Below are 16854 nucleotides of genomic sequence, written 5' to 3' on the forward strand. Positions count from 1 at the left end.
AGATCCAAGTCATTATCTAGAGATACGAGTGACCCGCTCTACCCCTCAATACCCGGCCCCTCGCTCCACGTGCCGGGGTGCTTTTCAACGTCAGCTCATTGCTACTTGACATACACTTCATGGAATTGAACTGTTTTGACCCTGTACTGAGGTTCAGCTACAGAGCTGTTTTGCTTCTCTCGTTAATCCATCGATATCCTATTGCCCCAACAAACCTTGCCATAAGATTGTCACACTGATACAAGAGTTCCAACGTCAACCAGAGCGAACTGAGTTGTTGATTCAGTGCCAAAACATACAATCTTGGGTAAACAGAGAAAGAATACGAAAAGAAACAGCTGGGCCTCGTAGTTCTATGTTGTAAGTTTGTCACACATTGGCCAATATCGCTATCGTCCCCAAGCTCCGAATAATGGGTTATTAACGGCGATGGTGGACAAGACCACGCAGCCACTATCACATTTGACGCCATCTGTCACCTTTCACTCAAAGTTTGGACAGAATCAAAGCGACAGGCTGATATCTTCCCTGCAACTAAGATACACACAGTAGAACACGCGAAAACTGGGGGTTACATGCATCACGTTTCTGCACAGTTCAACGTCCAATTCACGCCATGTTCGGCGTTCTTCTCACGCATGCGCAAACTTGATATGTCGACGGTTTAGTAGTGATCTTGCATGCCCAAGAGCTCTAGGCGGACTTTTCCTTGGTGCAAACAAACGTACAGATGTCAAAAGGAGCAGTGTGGCATAATGGGGTGAAGGACTTGGGTCTCTCAGCAGCGTTTGGGCCCTCTGTGGATGTCGAATGCATGGGTCTTCTGCAGTTATCCGTGACAGACTTCGGCCTTCTCAGTCATTAGCAGTGTCATTTTGGGCCAGCAGCTTCCCCGCTTGTAGTGAAACTCGACCTTTGCCCATTCAAGACTTCCTGTGCTAACGTTCCGTCTCTGTCTACTCACCAACCATTGCCGTTCTTTCTATCCGTCTGCCGCATCCGATTTCGCCGGCAGTTCTCGGATATCAAAATCACCATACTTCGCATAGATGTTGTGCAGATGAAATGAAAAGATTCATCTGGCGATAAACTAGACGAGGCAGAAATCAAAGTCCAGAATGGGACGGCACAGTCACCGGCCTCACCTCGTGACTTTTCCAACTGTCAATTTCACTTCCCTCTCACCCAGGCAGAGGGACCCACCCTTCTTTGGTCATTCTTTCCGTCCCTATACGTGCTTCCATTCTCACTTTCACCTTGAAAAGACTGTTGTCTTATTTTTTACATTTTCTTTTCCCTCCCTTCACGACCAGAAACGTCCGAAATTAGCCAGCAGCAAGGTGAGGGAGGTATCCATTCCCCGCGATTCCATTGTTTACCCCCTCCCACTTGCGCCTCGCCATCGTGGCCTTCTTCGCGTCCTCACCTGCAGTGCCACAACTCAACCCATCACTGTGACTTTGACAGCAAGTGATTTCCCTGTCATTGAGGTAAAAATTCCCCTTTCATTCTTATCTCTTTTCTCCTTTTCCTTTTCTGGCTTTCACAGCGTTCGTTAGTTTTGTATCTCTTCTTTCTTTGTCGCCCTGTCCCGTTGTTTGGCTCTTTGTTTTCTGACACAACGTGTATGGTAACAAGCGACCCAGTTAAACAACCACAATGAACGCCAACAGTTACCCGGCTGAGCGCAGCATGAACTTGTCGGCCTTATCGCCTAAGCGCAGCACCAGCTCGTTTCTTGACAGCAACCACGAGGAAGATGTTGACACCCTGTCGCCCAACGGCCTTGGTCGCAACCCGTCCGGCCTAGCCCGCATTACCAAGAAGCCCCAGCCCAGGCTCCTCTATTCCGAGACAATAGTGCGAGGTGCTATGAGAGGAGAGCTTGTCTACACCCCCGCCCTTGAACCTCTCATGGGCTCCATTGCCCGCGATATGCGATTGACCAACCAAGTTGCGGGACGTCACTTGGGATCCAACATCCACTACTCAAAAATGAAAGGCATCTTGAAGCAGTGTCAGGACGAGATGGTTACCCTGGAGCGATACCTCTTGTCTGAGGCCTTCATCCGAACCGACATCTGGAACACTGTCCGTCTGCAAGAGTTCTTTGAGCTGGTGCACTCCTATGGCCTGGAGAGGCAGTTCCGAGATGAGTACTGGGAGAAAAACCAATCGTCTCACTCGCCCAAGGTCCAGAAGCTTTACGACTGCATCAAGCGGCCTCTGACACATCCCGCCTTCGACGACGCTCATGCTGACCAGATTGAGAGCTGGGCAAAGGACATTATGAGCCGTTCCGTTTTCGTTCCTCGAGCCGACCACCCCGTCATCCGCAGCGCTGTGGCCATCATGAACATTGCCGAGCAGCAGCCAATGGATGACCTGAAAGCCTGGGACAAGCTCCAAGAGGGACCTAAGCGCGTCGCCCAGATTTGGGCTGCGTGGTGTCTTGCACGCGACAAAAACTGGGTCGAGACCACATACCTTGCTGTCATCATCCTGGAGCGTGGAAGCAAGAACAAGATGGTTGCCAAATGCTTCCGTCGCGAAAACAGTGCCTTGCTCAGGCTGGTCGACAACGGCTACGATAAGGAGGCTTGCCGCCATTGGCAAGACATGCACGGCAAGTGTCACGTCATCTCCATGCAGGAGCTGCTATCACGGCCCGTTGTTGTCAACCTTGCCGGTACCTCCGTCGCATCCTCAACTCAGCAGAAGACGTGTTCCTCCACGGCTTCGTTGCAGAAGACCACCCACACCGCTAAAAAGACTGGCAACAACCTCCCTAAAGTGGTCCCTTCCAAAGGCAAGGAGCTTGCCTCGTCTTCTCGGTACCAACTCGACCCCATCCGTCAAGCTTCTACCCAGCAGAGCCCGGGCATCCAAATTTCGAGCGTTTCCAGACCCACCGGACGAGATCGCACCCCAGAAGATCTGGTTTGGAATCTTCAACCATTGGACACTTCTCGTCTTGAGAAGGGTCGCACTGACGAGATGGAACAGCGTCTGGCGACGCAGAGCGAAAAGACGAATCCCTCCCAGATTGATCAACCTCGAGTCAAAAAGCGCAAGACTGTTTCCTTCGGCCTCGACAACCCCCGTCAAGCACAGTCCGAAGTCCAGCGTTGCCCGAGTGCTGCTCCATCTCCAGCAACCTTCACCGTTCCGGCGACTGCCACCCATCCTGTCACTTCCGCTCCCCTTGTTGCGGCCAGTCCCGCTCACAATGCTTCTTTGGCCCCTGCTTCCGTGGCCCCCACTACTTTACCCCCTGCTTCTGTAGCTGCGATGCCTTCACCTCCCCCCACGCCTACGGATATACTCAGCCAATGGATGAATCAGTTGGTCAACCCTACTGATCTCGCTACCATGGTCGCCATGAGGCTCTTCGGCGGCACCTCCGACTTCCCTTGTAATTCCCAGCCCGTCTTCTCCAAGACGGAGCGTGAAGTCTCAGAGGAAGTCTGGACTAAACTCGAAGCGAATCTTGATAAAAAGCTTTCGCTTTTTCTTCGACACCTCGAAACCTTGTCTGACAATGTCAAGACTCTCGGCGACAAGCAGACTGCCTTTGAGCAGACTATAATGAAGATCAAAGACCAGACGACAGCTCAGGGAGACAAGCATATTGCTCACGAGGAGACCGTTATGAAGAAGATGGAAAACCTCACCAAGCTCGTCGAGAACCAACAGACTGCTCTCAAGCAGGCTGTTGCTAAGATGGATCACCAGCATACTGTCGTCGGAGATAAACACACTGCCTTTGAGCTCACTATTATGACAAAGATGGACAACCTGACCCAGTTGGTCCACATGCTACAGAAGGATCAGAAAGAGCTCAAGGCCAGGATCGACGGGGGAGTGAAGAAGCGGGCCAAGTCCACGGCCAACGACAAGACAGCAGACTCCATCACTTGCGCTCCCTTGGAGACTATGTCTCCCTCAACCAGAGGAAAGTATTAGTGGAATGTCTACTGTTTGTTTGCCTGTTTACTCCATCCAGCCTTTACGCTATCAGGTGCAGAACATTGTTTACCAGACGGGAAAAGAGGTGAAAACGGACTCCCACAGGACGACGAGAACGAATTAGGTGACTATTCCACACGCTAATAACGATAGACGGAAGTATTCAAGTGAGGACGAGTGGCACAAGTGTTGATACGACGATCGTGGAGGGCTGCTGCGAAGACGACTCTTACAGCGGCTCAGAAGGCGTTGGCTGCCACACTACCATCGAGGAAGACGAGTGGTGGATACACCCAAACGGATGGATATACCCCGACTGGACAAAACTTTGCGAGGGCCGCAAAGAAAAACGGTGAAAAGAAAAGAAACCAAAAACAAAGCATGATGATCGGGTGCCGGCTGGAGCACGTTGGGGATTTGGAACGTGGTCGGCGGGCCAATGGCAATTGGAAGGAATAGTCTCTGGTGTATGAAAACAGGGAACGTAGCCTTCGGTCCTGGCAGAAATGTAGAGTATAACAGACCTCGTGGGGCGGACGGACAGATAGACAGTCTCTCTCAACTAAGTGCTTCGCCCGTAACATCATGTTAAAAGTCGGTCCAACCACGATCCCAGCATCTTACACTGGTCAACTACCCCCAGTTGCTCTGGACGAATTCTCCCTACGTGCCCATTTGGTCTGAACAGATAGGTCCATGACCTCTAAGACTCTTCTTACTTTGAGGACAGGAGCCACTCGGCTGTCATTCGAGGAAGGGCAATCCTGGAGGCCTGTTGAGTGTTTGAAGCATCAATAGCCGAGATCGGCCTCAACTGATGAAAGAAGCTGGACCACCTATTGTCTGATGCAGACTCAGGCAAAACTACCTTCAAACATTGCATCCGACCACCAGATGCATCAGAACAAATGGAACACCGTCCCGTCGGCTGCTCACATCATCCCCCGGCCGCGCGACGGCCCCGGTGGGATGGCCCTCCACCCCATTCTCTGGCAAACCACAACCATCTCATCAACCCGTCATGACGACACACACACCACGTCTACAACCCCCTTTAGAAACCTCGAGACAGACATTATCAGATTCCAGTCTGAGCATCTGAAGTAGAACAACGCTCTTGATACTCGAAATCCGCCCTCGTCTCTCGCCATGGGAGGCCGTCAGGCAGACCAACTTCCACCGCCACCCGCTCCCCATCAGCCAAGATCAGAATAACCGCTAGCAGAGCAATAGTGCCCAACCAGCAAAAATGTGCCCCCTCGAGATCCCCTCCCGGCCCTGCCCCTCGGCTTCAGAATCGTCGTCACCGGCGCAAACGACTTCATCGCGAGCCACACCATCGACCAGCTCCTCGCGCGGGGCTACCTCGTCCGCGGCACAGTCCGCAACCCCGCCCGGACCCGCTGGCTGGCCGAGGACTTTGACAAGACCTACCATCCAGGAGTATTCGCCCTCCACGAAGTCGCCGAGGTCACCAGAGACGGGGTTTTCGACTCAGTCGTCGATGGCTAGTCTCCCCTCATCCCTCCCCCTTTTCTTTTCTTTATCACCTCAGGCCTCAGACACGATACAAGCAGCGGACTCAGTATGGAACAGTATGCTGCGGCGCAGGCTGGCTCCGATTGATGGCGGGGCCAGTCACTCCTCTCTCTCCTCTCTTGAGACCAGGAATCATACGCTCGAAGCTTCACTCAAAGGATCTGGAGCGTGTGCTCAAAATGGTTCAATTGTCCCTCGGGTGCTGTTGTACTCCCGCTTGGCCTTCCTATGGGCCCAACTGGATGTCTATCTACATAAAACGCTCCAGCCACCCCGATATCAAAGTTGGAAAGCATCATGTCATCAAGTGGAATTGGTATCAGAGAGAATTTTACATCACGATCTGTACACCTCGTCAGCAACATCTTCGTCGGCAGCGAAACCAATGTACTTACGCAGTCCGAATCATCCTTGCCCTTGGGAATGCCCATCTCCTCAAACGTCGCAGGTCCTTGGCCTGTTGCTTGTTTCTTCGGAGGAGGCATCGTTTGGGCACTGGGAGCAGGGCTAGGCTTCTGCTGGGGTCGCGGCTGCGATGACGGCGGCGCGCTGCCTGTGCGACCAGGCTGATGATCAGCAAGGTCTGGCCGGTTGGGGAAAGGCCTGGGCGCGCCAGCCGGCCCGGGACCAGCTTGAGGACGCGGGTGGCCTGAGGAACTTAGCGGCGGGTGACCCGAGGGACTTAGCGGCAACGAATCGACACGCAGAGGTTCGCCGCCGCCGCCGCCGCCGCCTCTGCCGTATCCTCCATACTGCTCGGGAGGGATGGACGACGTTCTCGGGCCGTAGCCTCCAGGCTGTGCCGGCAGTGGTGCAGGCTGGCCGTAGTCGCCCGGTCCGTAATTTCCTTGCTGAAACGGCGGTGAAGGTTGGGGTTGGGGTCTGGCATAAGGGTTCTGTTTTGCGAGCTTGTTTGCGGCAGGGTTGGCAGGAAGGCCACCCGCGACAGGGTAAGGCTGTGTTGTGGGTGGTCGGGGTGCGGGCCCTGGGCTAGGCTGGCGGTACCCGGAAGGCGGCCCGACTGGTACACGACCGCGCGGGTCGGACCCGGCGGGAGGGATCATGTTGCCCATGGACTGCGAAGCACGAATGTTGCCTGCGGGTCCCGGAGGGCCGCCAGGGCCGGTGCGGATCCCAAATGCGCTACCGGGGCGATCGGAGTGAGGGCCGGCAGGAGGACGGCCGCCAGTGTTGTAGTGAGGAGAGAGCTGAGGGCCAGGTCCGCGGCCATGGAGGTCGTCGTCGGGGTAAGGAGCCGTCGACTTGGGTCTGTTAAGGTTAAGGGGCGCGGGCCTGTCGTCTTCGGGGTAGGGAGCCGCCGATTTGGGACGGATTGCCAAATTGGCATCGAGGTTGACAGTGAATGCCGATGGTCTGTTGCCCATACTACTGGGCCGCGACGGGTCGGGATAATCAGCGTGGTCTTGCCCAGGGGAAGGGTGTACTCTCGGAGACGGATGAGGTGACGTCTTGGCTGAACCACTCGCATATCCGTGGTGTGCGTCGGTGGGAGTGGCCGGCGCGCTCTCCGAAACAGTCGGCATGGCACTTGGCGCCTTGAAGCGGTCGGGTCGCTTGCCGCGCTGGGATCCATGTTGCGACTTGATTCTCGTGAGCGTTGTGGTCTCGTGGTCGGCCTTGGTCAGACTCTTCTCGTGATCCAAGGCGTCGAGTCGGCCTCTGGCATCCTTGTTGCCGTGGTCGGCAGCGGCCTCGTACCAGAATCTGGCTTGACGCAAGTCCTTAGGTACGTAAACGCCGATCTCATAGTAGTAGCCCATTGCGAACTCGCCAGTCGGCAACTTGGCGTTGGCCGCATCCTGCGCGTACTTGAACGCAAGCTGCTCGTTCTTGTTGAAGATACCCTCGTATCCAAACAGAAACCATCTGCTAACACCAAGTGACGCCTCGGGCTGGCCTTGCTGGGCGGCAAGGCCGTAGTAGTGGAGCGAGTAAGCGGGGTTGAAGTCGCATCCAAGCTGGCAGAGCTCGTAAGCTTGGCCGATCTTCAGCTGGGCCTTGGCGAAACCGAGGTAAGCAGCCTTTTCGATGTACATTTTGGCCAGCGTCAAGTCTGCGGGGAGTAAGGCCTCAGGGACGTCAATGTCAGGAAGGTCCTTGGCAAGGAGCATTCCATAGACGTAGGACCCCTGAGGCGCATCCTCATCCGAAAGATCTGCAGCTTCCCTGATCAGGTCCAGACCGCGCTGGTAATCTTTCGGATGGCCGTGCTGGCCGAGCAGATTCATCATACCCAAGCGGTACATGGCCGCCGAGTCCTTGAGTCGCACGCCAAGGTAGTAGTGCTCTACCGCTTTGTTGTAGTCGTTCGAGTTCTCGAACAGCATGCCCAGACGATACTCTGCACGCGCATAGCCGAGCTCTGCCGCGCGCTGGTACTTTGTGTACGCATCCCGCTTGTCCGGGCGGCACCCGAATTTGCCAAACTCGAGCCATTTCGCCTTCATAAAGAGGGCCTCGGGGTGCTCTTGGCCTACAAGGTAGTTGACGATGTTGATTGCGTCGGTACGCAGCTCGTGCTCGACCTTCGGCGTTTGGCGGCCGCTGTCCGGGTCTCTGGCTCTGGCTTCCATGACAATCTCAGCCCAGGCCAAGGTGTCACGGGCCCATGACAGCTGCATGGAGACATTGTTGGAGTGCAGGACATGTTCGCGGGCATTCCACAGGATCTCCTCCTTTTCCTCGTCTGTCGGGGGTATGTTGTCGCCTTTGACTTTAGGGAAGGGGGAGAATGACGGCGCCGCACTGGGCCGCATCTTGTGGTGGTTGCCGCTCGAGCTGCTCTCTTGGAAGGGTTTGTAGGAGTCGGACGAGAATGCGCCGCCGGTGGGTGGGTTGGTGTCGCCTTTCGGTGGCAAGGCGGGCGCGCCAGGGACGGCGGGCTTGAGGACCGAGGACAGCGACGGTTCTCGGCCGTGACGGTTGGTAATGTTGGAGGCAGTTCGGCTCGGGTCGACTTCGCGGGCTTCAAGTTCCATGCGCTGCAGGTCGTTTTGCATGTTCTGGGGGACCTGGGGCGTCACACTGAAGAAAAATGCGCAGTCAGCAAAGGGTGTCGGGCTGGGGCAAAGGGCAGAACAAAGAGAGGATGGGCGCCAAAAATGGCCCCATCTCCAGTTGCAGCGAGGGGGAAACGAGGACCCATGAACGATCCGCCCGAATTAAAATGAGGGAATACGCGTACCGCTGAGGCGAAGGTGCAACGACCTCGGGCATGTAATAGTCGTCGAACCCTCCAGGAACGAATGTTGCGCCGAATTGTGGCATCTCGTCAGTTGTGATTTTGGGCTGAGGTGCAGCTGCATAAATAGGAGGTTATCAGTCAGCGGGGGTTGAGTCGAATGACGTTTAGGTTGGAGCCACGGGCAGCTTTGTTTTTTTGAGTGCGGTGCTAAGTTAGAAATGCTTTGGCTGATGCTGCTGACAGGGCGCTGGCCGCCTTCTGAAGCCCCCGAAAGGCGCTGCTGCTAGGTGTTGGAGCTGCTTGTCGTCTGACTTGTCTTCTCTGAACACACCGGGCAAGGATGACAGTATTGTCCAGGGTGGGGGAAATTTGGCGCGGAGAAAAAGTAAAATACGAACGGCTGAGCTCAGGTCGGAAAGGACTTGGGGATTTCCAGCGTTCCGTCTCTCGTTCTTGTGCTGTTGTCTCTGCTTTCTGTCTCGAACCGACGAGCGAGGGCGGCCGGAAGCGGGGTGGAGAGTCCAGGTAGAAGCTCAACGCATCTGGGATTCTCGACGGCGGGCCCTGTCTTTTTAGCGTACAGAAGAGGTTGCCCGTCCCCTTTTTTTCATGTGTGCCCAAGCCGGCTAGTGAAACATGGGAACAGCTCCAGGCGAGTGTGCCGAGTGCCAGAGTTGCATTTCTCTTTTGGATCAGGAGCGAGGGGGGAGGATCCTTCTCCTCCCTCCCCATCGCCCAGAAGCGGGACTGGGTAGGGAAGTTATAGAGAAGGAGGGGTCGTTGGTGTCGCTGTCGGAAATGCTGCTCCACCACCCCAAGCCGCAGCACCGGCGCTAGCACGCTGCAGCCCAGCTGACGAGCTGGACAACAAGCCTTTGTCCTTTTTTTTTTTTTTGGTGTTGAGTCGAAGTTGGGTGGTGCTGCGGACCTTGCTGCGGACCCGAAGTGAAAGGGTGCTGAGCAGTACTTCGTCTGTACTTTGATGGTGGGCAGAGCAGGGGGCAGGCTGGACTCGAAGGACAGGTACCGAAAGGTAATCGAGGGGGTGTCCCAGGATGAAGCATGTAAGACAACATTCAGTAAGCGTTAGAGACCTCGATTTTCCATCTTTCGATGGTGGTCCATTTCATCAGTGGGCCAGGATAGCTTAGCCGATAAGAACAGGTAGATAGCATGCTCGCGGCAGCGGGAGACCATCATCCATTCAGGCGGCGGTCGAAAACAGGTCGAGAGTGCGAGAGTGCGAGCGATGGGCGCGTGGTTGGAGGCACAACAGCCATGATCGTCCAGATAGGGTTGGCATGTGCACATGGCATCCAGCATATCCGGCGAGACAGCCCCTGTGTGCTTCGAGCGCACTTATTTCGCTTGCCACATGCCACCCACGGCCAAGGCATGCAGGCGGGACATTGGTTGGCGGAGAAGGGCCGGACGGTTCAGAGAAGACAGGCGCGGCAGCAGCAGCACGGTAGCAGCGGTAGCAGCAGCCATTCCGATTCGGGGGTCCGTCGGGCTTGATGGAAATGAGGCGGTCCCCACGAAAGGGATTTGGAGAGAGGGATGGGCAATACACAAACGAGATATCTCACTTACCAGCTGCTAGCGCCCGACAACGACCCTCATCAGCTTGTGCCGGTGTCCGCAGTTGTGCCTGGTTCTCGGAGATGGGACGCAGTCCAGGTGCAGTGGCAGTTCTATCACTAGAGGCGCTTCTCGTGCCGTTGCCGTTGTGAAGTGGACCGCTCGCGGCATCCGGCGCAGGCCCCTGGCCAAGCCGCGCGTACGGCGCCGAGTTATGCTTCTTCATCTTTTATTTGCTAGTCCAACGTGCTATTGGGAGCATGGGTTCGAAGGGGTCTTGAGGAAATGATAGTCGAGCCGAGTTCAAAGCGAGGTAGGCGAGATAGACTTGCGAGGCATCCGCGGAATGGGATGTCGCATGCCAGGTCGCGTGAACGGAGGTCGGGACTTTGTTAGCGATGATGGCTTGTAGGGGTTGGTCGCAAGACAAGGCCCGAGGCAGACAGAAGGGGGTCTTAATCGGGGTCGGTTAGGTATAAAGACTAATATGCTTATGGGTGAAGTCGACGATGCCGTCCAGGCCGGAACCGAAAGAAGAGGAGGGAAACGGAAAGAGAAAAGGGCCCCGACCGCACCTTCCCAGAGCTTCCTTGGAGAGCAGATTCGTCCTTCTTTCTATCCGTGCATCTTTCCTTCCTTCGGGTCTCTGGCAAACAGGCAGGCATCCCTCCTCCCTCGTCGTCCCTTCCTTCTCCTGCCACCAGAAGCAGCAAACGGCAAGTGAACGGATGACAGCCATGGCATTCGCCTCGGCGGCCAACCGTGCCGAACCAGCCCATCGGTTTCAAGTATGCACTTGGGGGGTTAGCAGCTGCAAAACGCGCAGTCGCGACGGCACAATCATGACACAGCGGCGGATTGCGCTGCGTTGCAGCAGCTCTCTGACCACGGGGCTGCTGCGTGTCAAGTAACTGAACCCCGCCACTGGAAGGGAACGGACATCCAATTACGCTTTCCCCCCACCATTACCTCTCACCTGCTCGTGTATTGCTGTTTGTCTTGCTGTTTGTAAGGTCGCTCACTCATCGCACTCGTGCCAACCACATCTCTGCAACTACTACTTTTCAACACCGTCACTCTTACCCGCCTTCTTCTCGCATCACCAATCGCAGAGTTTCCATTTGGAAGAATGCAAACCATTGCCAGCGACGGCTGTTACTCTCACAAACAGACAGACAACAGGGTCTGCGTGCATGCATATGCCGTCCCAATTAACCAAATGCACTCTCCACTCGGGCATCTCGCCTTCCATGCGCAGCCCGCTTGCTCAGCCACAACGTCGACGAGACTCTCGTTTCCAAACATAGAAACATCCTTCAATGGCGACCAATGGGTGGCATGCAGTCTCGTCTCGCAGCTACCCGTCCCGCCCCATTGGGGGCCGACCGATCGCAATCGGAATCGCCCCCTTCTTTTTCGCTTCTCTTGCATCCATTCCGCGCGACCTTTGACAGGCGACAGGGGACCGCGAGAGGATCGATCCCATTGCCTGCCCACCCGCCACCGGGGTGCAAACGCGGGAGCCTACCACAGCACCCGAGTACCTGCATAGTTGGGCCTATTTCGAGCCAGCGAGGCCTGGAACCATGGCCATCGTATGGGGTTGGAGTTCCTCGCCTGGCCCGTTTTGATGTCTGCTCAACGACTGATGAGAGAAATCGACAGGCTCAGCATTGCTGTTGGTGAATAAACATGGAGCGCGTCTCGACTCCAGGCCGCATGACAACGTCATGTTCCATGAGCTTCTGCCGCATCCCTGACTGCTGATCCCCACGGCCGGCATCCGATCCAAACGATCCCAACCCATCCCAACTCTGTTCAGCTCAACTTGACTCGGCCTACCAGGCTATGCCCTGTTCTCATGGCCACCACGGCGAGCCCGCAGCTTCCGATGTCTAAACCCTATTCCGGAGACTGGACGAACGTCCTTTGGTGTTGAGGCGACGCACTGAACTCGACTGCTTATTCTTCGAGTCGCGTCCGGCCTGTGACGCAGTGCCCTCTCACGTTGCAAGCGCCTTCGCAGTACCTCGCGGCAGATCGACAGAGCCTTACAGCCTTGCCAAGTTCGTCTGCTGTGTCCCCGTCCTCGTTTCTGCTGTTATTTCCCGTCCTTTGCTGCATTTTCATTCCATTTCCTGACAGCCCAACCCCCATCAACCCTGAGTACCTATCGAATACTTTTATCCGTGTAGTTGCTTGACAAATTCCTACTTATTGGTCAACTTGCCGAACTGACTATCGTGTACGTCTTTGCACACACGAACCAAGTAGTGTTGCCTTGGTTCAACCCGACGACATGCATTTTGGTCCCAGAGTTTTTCATGCCCTTAACCCATCCGTCGCACTTATATCACTCCCTGACTGGTGCGAGCATCGACCATTGCGAATTCAGCACGAGTGTGGCTTCGCGACAACGACGCTAGGGTAGTCACAATCTCAACAACCACTGACTAAGGTGCTTCTTCGAACACAGATTGAGTCCTCCCAACCGGTCGCATCAGGAATTGCCTGCAAATTTTGTCAAACAATGCCTGCTTTCGAAACCCCAAGAGGTTTCTTTTGTGTCGAACGCACTGTTTTTGCAACGCTTCAACTTAGATCTTTGCCCGCAACTACTGTGAAGTGTGTTTCGTAGTCAGTCTGGTGTGTCGTGTCTTCCACTATGTAAACCTCTCGAAACACAACGCCACATGTCTCAATAACAGACATGGTTGTATTTCAAGCTACATTCTTGTCTACACTGCATATTTATCACGTGACGTGCTTATAAAGTAACCTCATGCTTTCTCAGTCCATCAGGGTTCCATGGCTTCCTCGGTCCTCCTTGTCCTCTCCTGTAGTCTATGGGCAGTCGATAATGTTCCTGTTTGCTAGCAGCTTGCCTTGTATCCTTCTGTAGGAAATGGCTATCGTCGAAGTCGACTTTCTAGTCTGGAGTTCAAATATCCTCAGGGCGTTGACAGATATTAGTACGCTAATCAGTTACGACTAACGAAATGGGTCTCGACAAGCACGCCAGGGGTGGCCATACCTCTACTCAAGATTCACACGACAGTGCTAGAGAAGTATGCATTTTTCGACACAAGGACTTTGCCAATGAGTATGATGATGTCTCCATTATATTGATACAGTCTTACCAAACAGAAGATACTGCGGGCTGAATCTATATTGCCGTTCCCTAGAGCCTGAGTCTCCAAGGCTTGTTGGCATGGGTGTCAAGTTACTGTGTAAGGGATCCTAGTTTGCGGAGAACAGTACAAACAACGGCAATAGAGGCCAGTTCTAGACTTGAACCACCTGATCAACTCATTTAGCAATAGCTTGTTAGAGAGGTGATCAGGCCAGCTGTACAACGAAGCGTAAGTCCCTAAAGAAAGGGAAAGGATTGCGAAGATGAAGGGAGGGTAAGGGTCAGCATTTGTCTCGTTCCCACAGGCTCCTCGGACTTGCCGGGTTTCACATCTTGATATGCAATGCTCTAGGTGGCGGCTTGGTTGTTGCAACCAGCAGAGACTTTACTGATCTCATAGGATTCTGCTATGTTGTTCTCCCGATGCTCAAGGCTGAAGGATGGAAGACAACTCGGATACACAGTTGTCTGCGAAGGAGGTGATCAAGTCTATATATCTCGGAAGTCACCGACTCCAAGGTCTCTACCAAGTTGGCGACTAGTTTATGCGACCCCCGCCAGATTTCCACAAGAGGTTCTGCGAGAGTTCGCAATTGCATTGAGCGGCAGCCAACCCAAGCAAAGGAGGAAGATTGACCGGAAGTCTTCCAGCTACGGGCAGTCTAGATGACAGACATCCAAAGTTACGCTTCTCGAATACATCAGGCCACCAGTCTGTGCTCATTTGGGCGTCTTGAAACCTTATGAGACGATCATATTGACTGGGCGCACCTAGATACCTGTAGCTAACTTTACCACACTCGGTGATCGCTGCCACTAAAGATAATATGCCGCGGTCACTTCCGTATGGCAAAATGTGAGGAACTCGAGATCTACCGTATTCTTGCGTGTCGCAGCGGTTAATCAATTCGAAACCCTATACACAGCAGCATAGAGCTAGGAACTGATGATTGGTGATCAGTCGGCTTGCCCTGACTCGAGATGCACGGCCGGGAGTGGGTCGCCAAATTGGTCATATATAGATTCATGGAAGAGCTTTAGACGGGTAACGAAGACCTCAAAGTGACAGCAAAAGGCTACTATCGGTAGAGTTCAACTTAGAGTTTAGACTCGGGTTCACTTGGCGGCTTTGTTGTCTCAATGGAACATGTGTGCCCTCAGGGTATACGGCGAAGATCGCAATACGCAACGCCGGGATTCATATTCTGATGTTGAATAATCATCTATCGGAAGGTTTATTAAACAGCCGGTTCGAGAACCACTTGTCAGAGACCGCGAGACCGACCAAGACACTGTATCTGATCAGCGCTGTCTAGGGATGGCCCCCGTAGTATCCGAACTTAGAAAGTGGCCTGGTGAATGCCTGGGGGCCTAAAGGGAACAGAATAAGTAGATATCTATCGGCACTGATGAATAAGTCGTCCTGGCCATACCGAACCGATTCTGCTATCCTCTTAAGCAGTCCCTTCTGCCTTTCCAAATAGTCTAGACCTCCAACCGGACACTCGCCCACTATCACCCTAAAACGAAAACAACCAAAATCCAGACGACCAAGTGAACAACCAGAAGCAAAATGCGCCGGGTTCCTGTGAAGAAGAGGGGCAACGCCACGCGTCTTGTACAGAGCCAAGGTCTGGTCTTTGCCGACCTTGGCACGCACAACGCCTCGGAGCCCTACTGGCCGGATGACCGATACTACTCGTTCACCCTTGAAGAAATCACGCTCCTCGAGAACGCCGCTAAGGACGTCTTTGCAATGTGCTGCGAGGCGGCTGAATACCTCGTCGAGCACCCGGATATTATCACCAAGAAGATGGCGGTCCCTGCCTTTGCGCTTAAGCAGATCAAGGAATCATGGGACCGCGAGCCCGCCTGGGGCAGCATCTACGGACGTTTCGATGTCTGCTTTGGGGGTCTGGACCACCCAGATCCAAGGTTGCGTGTGCCAAAGTTCTACGAGTTCAATGCGGACACGCCAACAACGTTAGTTGAGGCTGCTTCAATCCAATGGCTGTGGCTTGAGCAGACCGGCCACGGCAACGACCAATTTAACGGCATAACCGAGGCGTTAGTCGAAGGCTGGAAGCGCAACATGACGCTTATCGAGGAAAAGCTCGGCCATAAGCCCACGGTTTACTTTGCTGTTGGCCAGGGCGATCCCATAGGCGAAGATGCAATGAACACCATGCTCCTGATGGACACCTGTCAACAAGCCGGCTGGTCTACCAAGGCCCTGACCATGGAGGAGATTTGTCTGTCTAAGAAGGATGGGCGCTTTTACGATATGGAGAGTAACCATATCGACGTCATCTTTAAACTCTACCCCTGGGAATATATGATGGAACAGCAGTTTGCGGAGCCGTCCTTCAAGGATATGGATAACATTGGTAAGCGCGATAAAGAGGGCAACTATATCGGCGGTACCGTCTGGATTGAGGCGCCGTACAAGATGCTATGGAGCAACAAATCGCTGTTTGCGATACTATGGGAGCTTTTCAAGAACGATCCGCGGTCTAAGTGGTTACTCCCGACGTACTTTGACGACGAGGTGCCTGCATCGTTGACCAGCTATGCGCGCAAGCCAATTTTTGCACGTGAGGGTGTTGACATTGTGCTGAAGGAGAACGGCAAGGTGATCCAGGATGCGTCAATGGGATGGTACGGAGCAGAGGGATACGTGGTGCAGGAGCTTGCCTTGCTACCAGAGTTTAAGGATGCTCAGGATAAGCCGCATTACCCCGTGCTTGGTCTCTGGTTTGTGGACGGCGATCCGGTGGGATTGGGCATCCGAGAAGATGGGACGCCAGTGACCTCCAATGCCTCGGTGTTTCTGCCACACTCCATCGAGGATGGACCCCTCAATTACCGGCGGCAAAAGGTCCCAGATGATGAGGAGATTGAGCAGGCGTTAAGAGTCGATACCTTCCATGATCAGTTTGACAAAGGAGGAGTGGAGAATGAGATGGTTCGCTACATCAAGAAGATTGTAATTTAGTAAGACACGAAAAGATAACTTGACATGAAGAACGTGATGAACTCCTGGCTGCATGCACAACAAGATCAAAACCAAGCTCTTTGCAGGTTGGGAAACCAGTTTCGCACTTCGCAAATTCTGATTGGCGTGAGTCTTGCGAGCGGAACAGAGGGGAAAGCTGATTCCCGGGCCTTATAAGTCAAGATATTGAGGAAAATGGTTGCAAGTACCAGTGTGTTTATTCGAGTTACCCGTATGTAAGGGCCTAATAGGTGCGAGAACGGCAGCTCCATAGCAACGAGACGGTACCTGAGCCGAAGTGGAGCTAGCAAGAGTCCGGGCCTGGCGACATCGGAGTCTGCTAATACCGTGACACGTGATGCTTTCTTACTCATCAACCGCATCCGACCACAATGACCAGCTCTTCAGGCAGCTCCAGACAGGCTAGGCCCA

At 54.2% G+C, this 16854-nt stretch overlaps 5 protein-coding genes across 5 annotated transcripts; 3 read left to right on the forward strand and 2 right to left on the reverse strand.

Moving 5' to 3' along the window:
• Nucleotides 1–1659: 1659 nt before the first annotated feature.
• On the forward strand, nt 1660–3966 carry ColSpa_00043 (uncharacterized protein; the record flags this gene model as incomplete). The annotated part of the gene is made up of 1 exon (XM_049266255.1): nt 1660–3966. One exon carries the CDS (start codon nt 1660–1662, stop codon nt 3964–3966), a length of 2307 nt encoding a protein of 768 aa, XP_049122212.1.
• A 1152-nt stretch (nt 3967–5118) lies between these two features.
• Nucleotides 5119–5481, forward strand: ColSpa_00044 (aldehyde reductase 2; the record flags this gene model as incomplete). The annotated part of the gene is made up of 2 exons (XM_049266256.1): nt 5119–5128; nt 5234–5481. The coding sequence occupies 2 exons, from the start codon at nt 5119–5121 to the stop codon at nt 5479–5481; spliced, it is 258 nt and encodes an 85-aa protein (XP_049122213.1).
• Nucleotides 5482–5839: 358 nt separating this feature from the next.
• On the reverse strand, nt 5840–8796 carry ColSpa_00045 (chitin synthase regulatory factor 4; the record flags this gene model as incomplete). Its single annotated transcript, XM_049266257.1, has 3 exons — nt 5840–5851; nt 5904–8553; nt 8714–8796. The coding sequence occupies 3 exons, from the start codon at nt 8794–8796 to the stop codon at nt 5840–5842; spliced, it is 2745 nt and encodes a 914-aa protein (XP_049122214.1).
• Nucleotides 8797–10298: 1502 nt separating this feature from the next.
• On the reverse strand, nt 10299–10520 carry ColSpa_00046 (uncharacterized protein; the record flags this gene model as incomplete). The annotated part of the gene is made up of 1 exon (XM_049266258.1): nt 10299–10520. One exon carries the CDS (start codon nt 10518–10520, stop codon nt 10299–10301), a length of 222 nt encoding a protein of 73 aa, XP_049122215.1.
• A 4480-nt stretch (nt 10521–15000) lies between these two features.
• Nucleotides 15001–16422, forward strand: ColSpa_00047 (putative acid--amine ligase YgiC; the record flags this gene model as incomplete). Its single annotated transcript, XM_049266259.1, has 1 exon — nt 15001–16422. The coding sequence occupies one exon, from the start codon at nt 15001–15003 to the stop codon at nt 16420–16422; it is 1422 nt and encodes a 473-aa protein (XP_049122216.1).
• Between the last annotated feature and the right edge of the window lie 432 nt (nt 16423–16854).

This window comes from Colletotrichum spaethianum (assembly GCF_022836535.1).
Source record: "Colletotrichum spaethianum MAFF 239500 DNA, contig01, whole genome shotgun sequence".
Taxonomy (NCBI): domain Eukaryota; kingdom Fungi; phylum Ascomycota; class Sordariomycetes; order Glomerellales; family Glomerellaceae; genus Colletotrichum; species Colletotrichum spaethianum.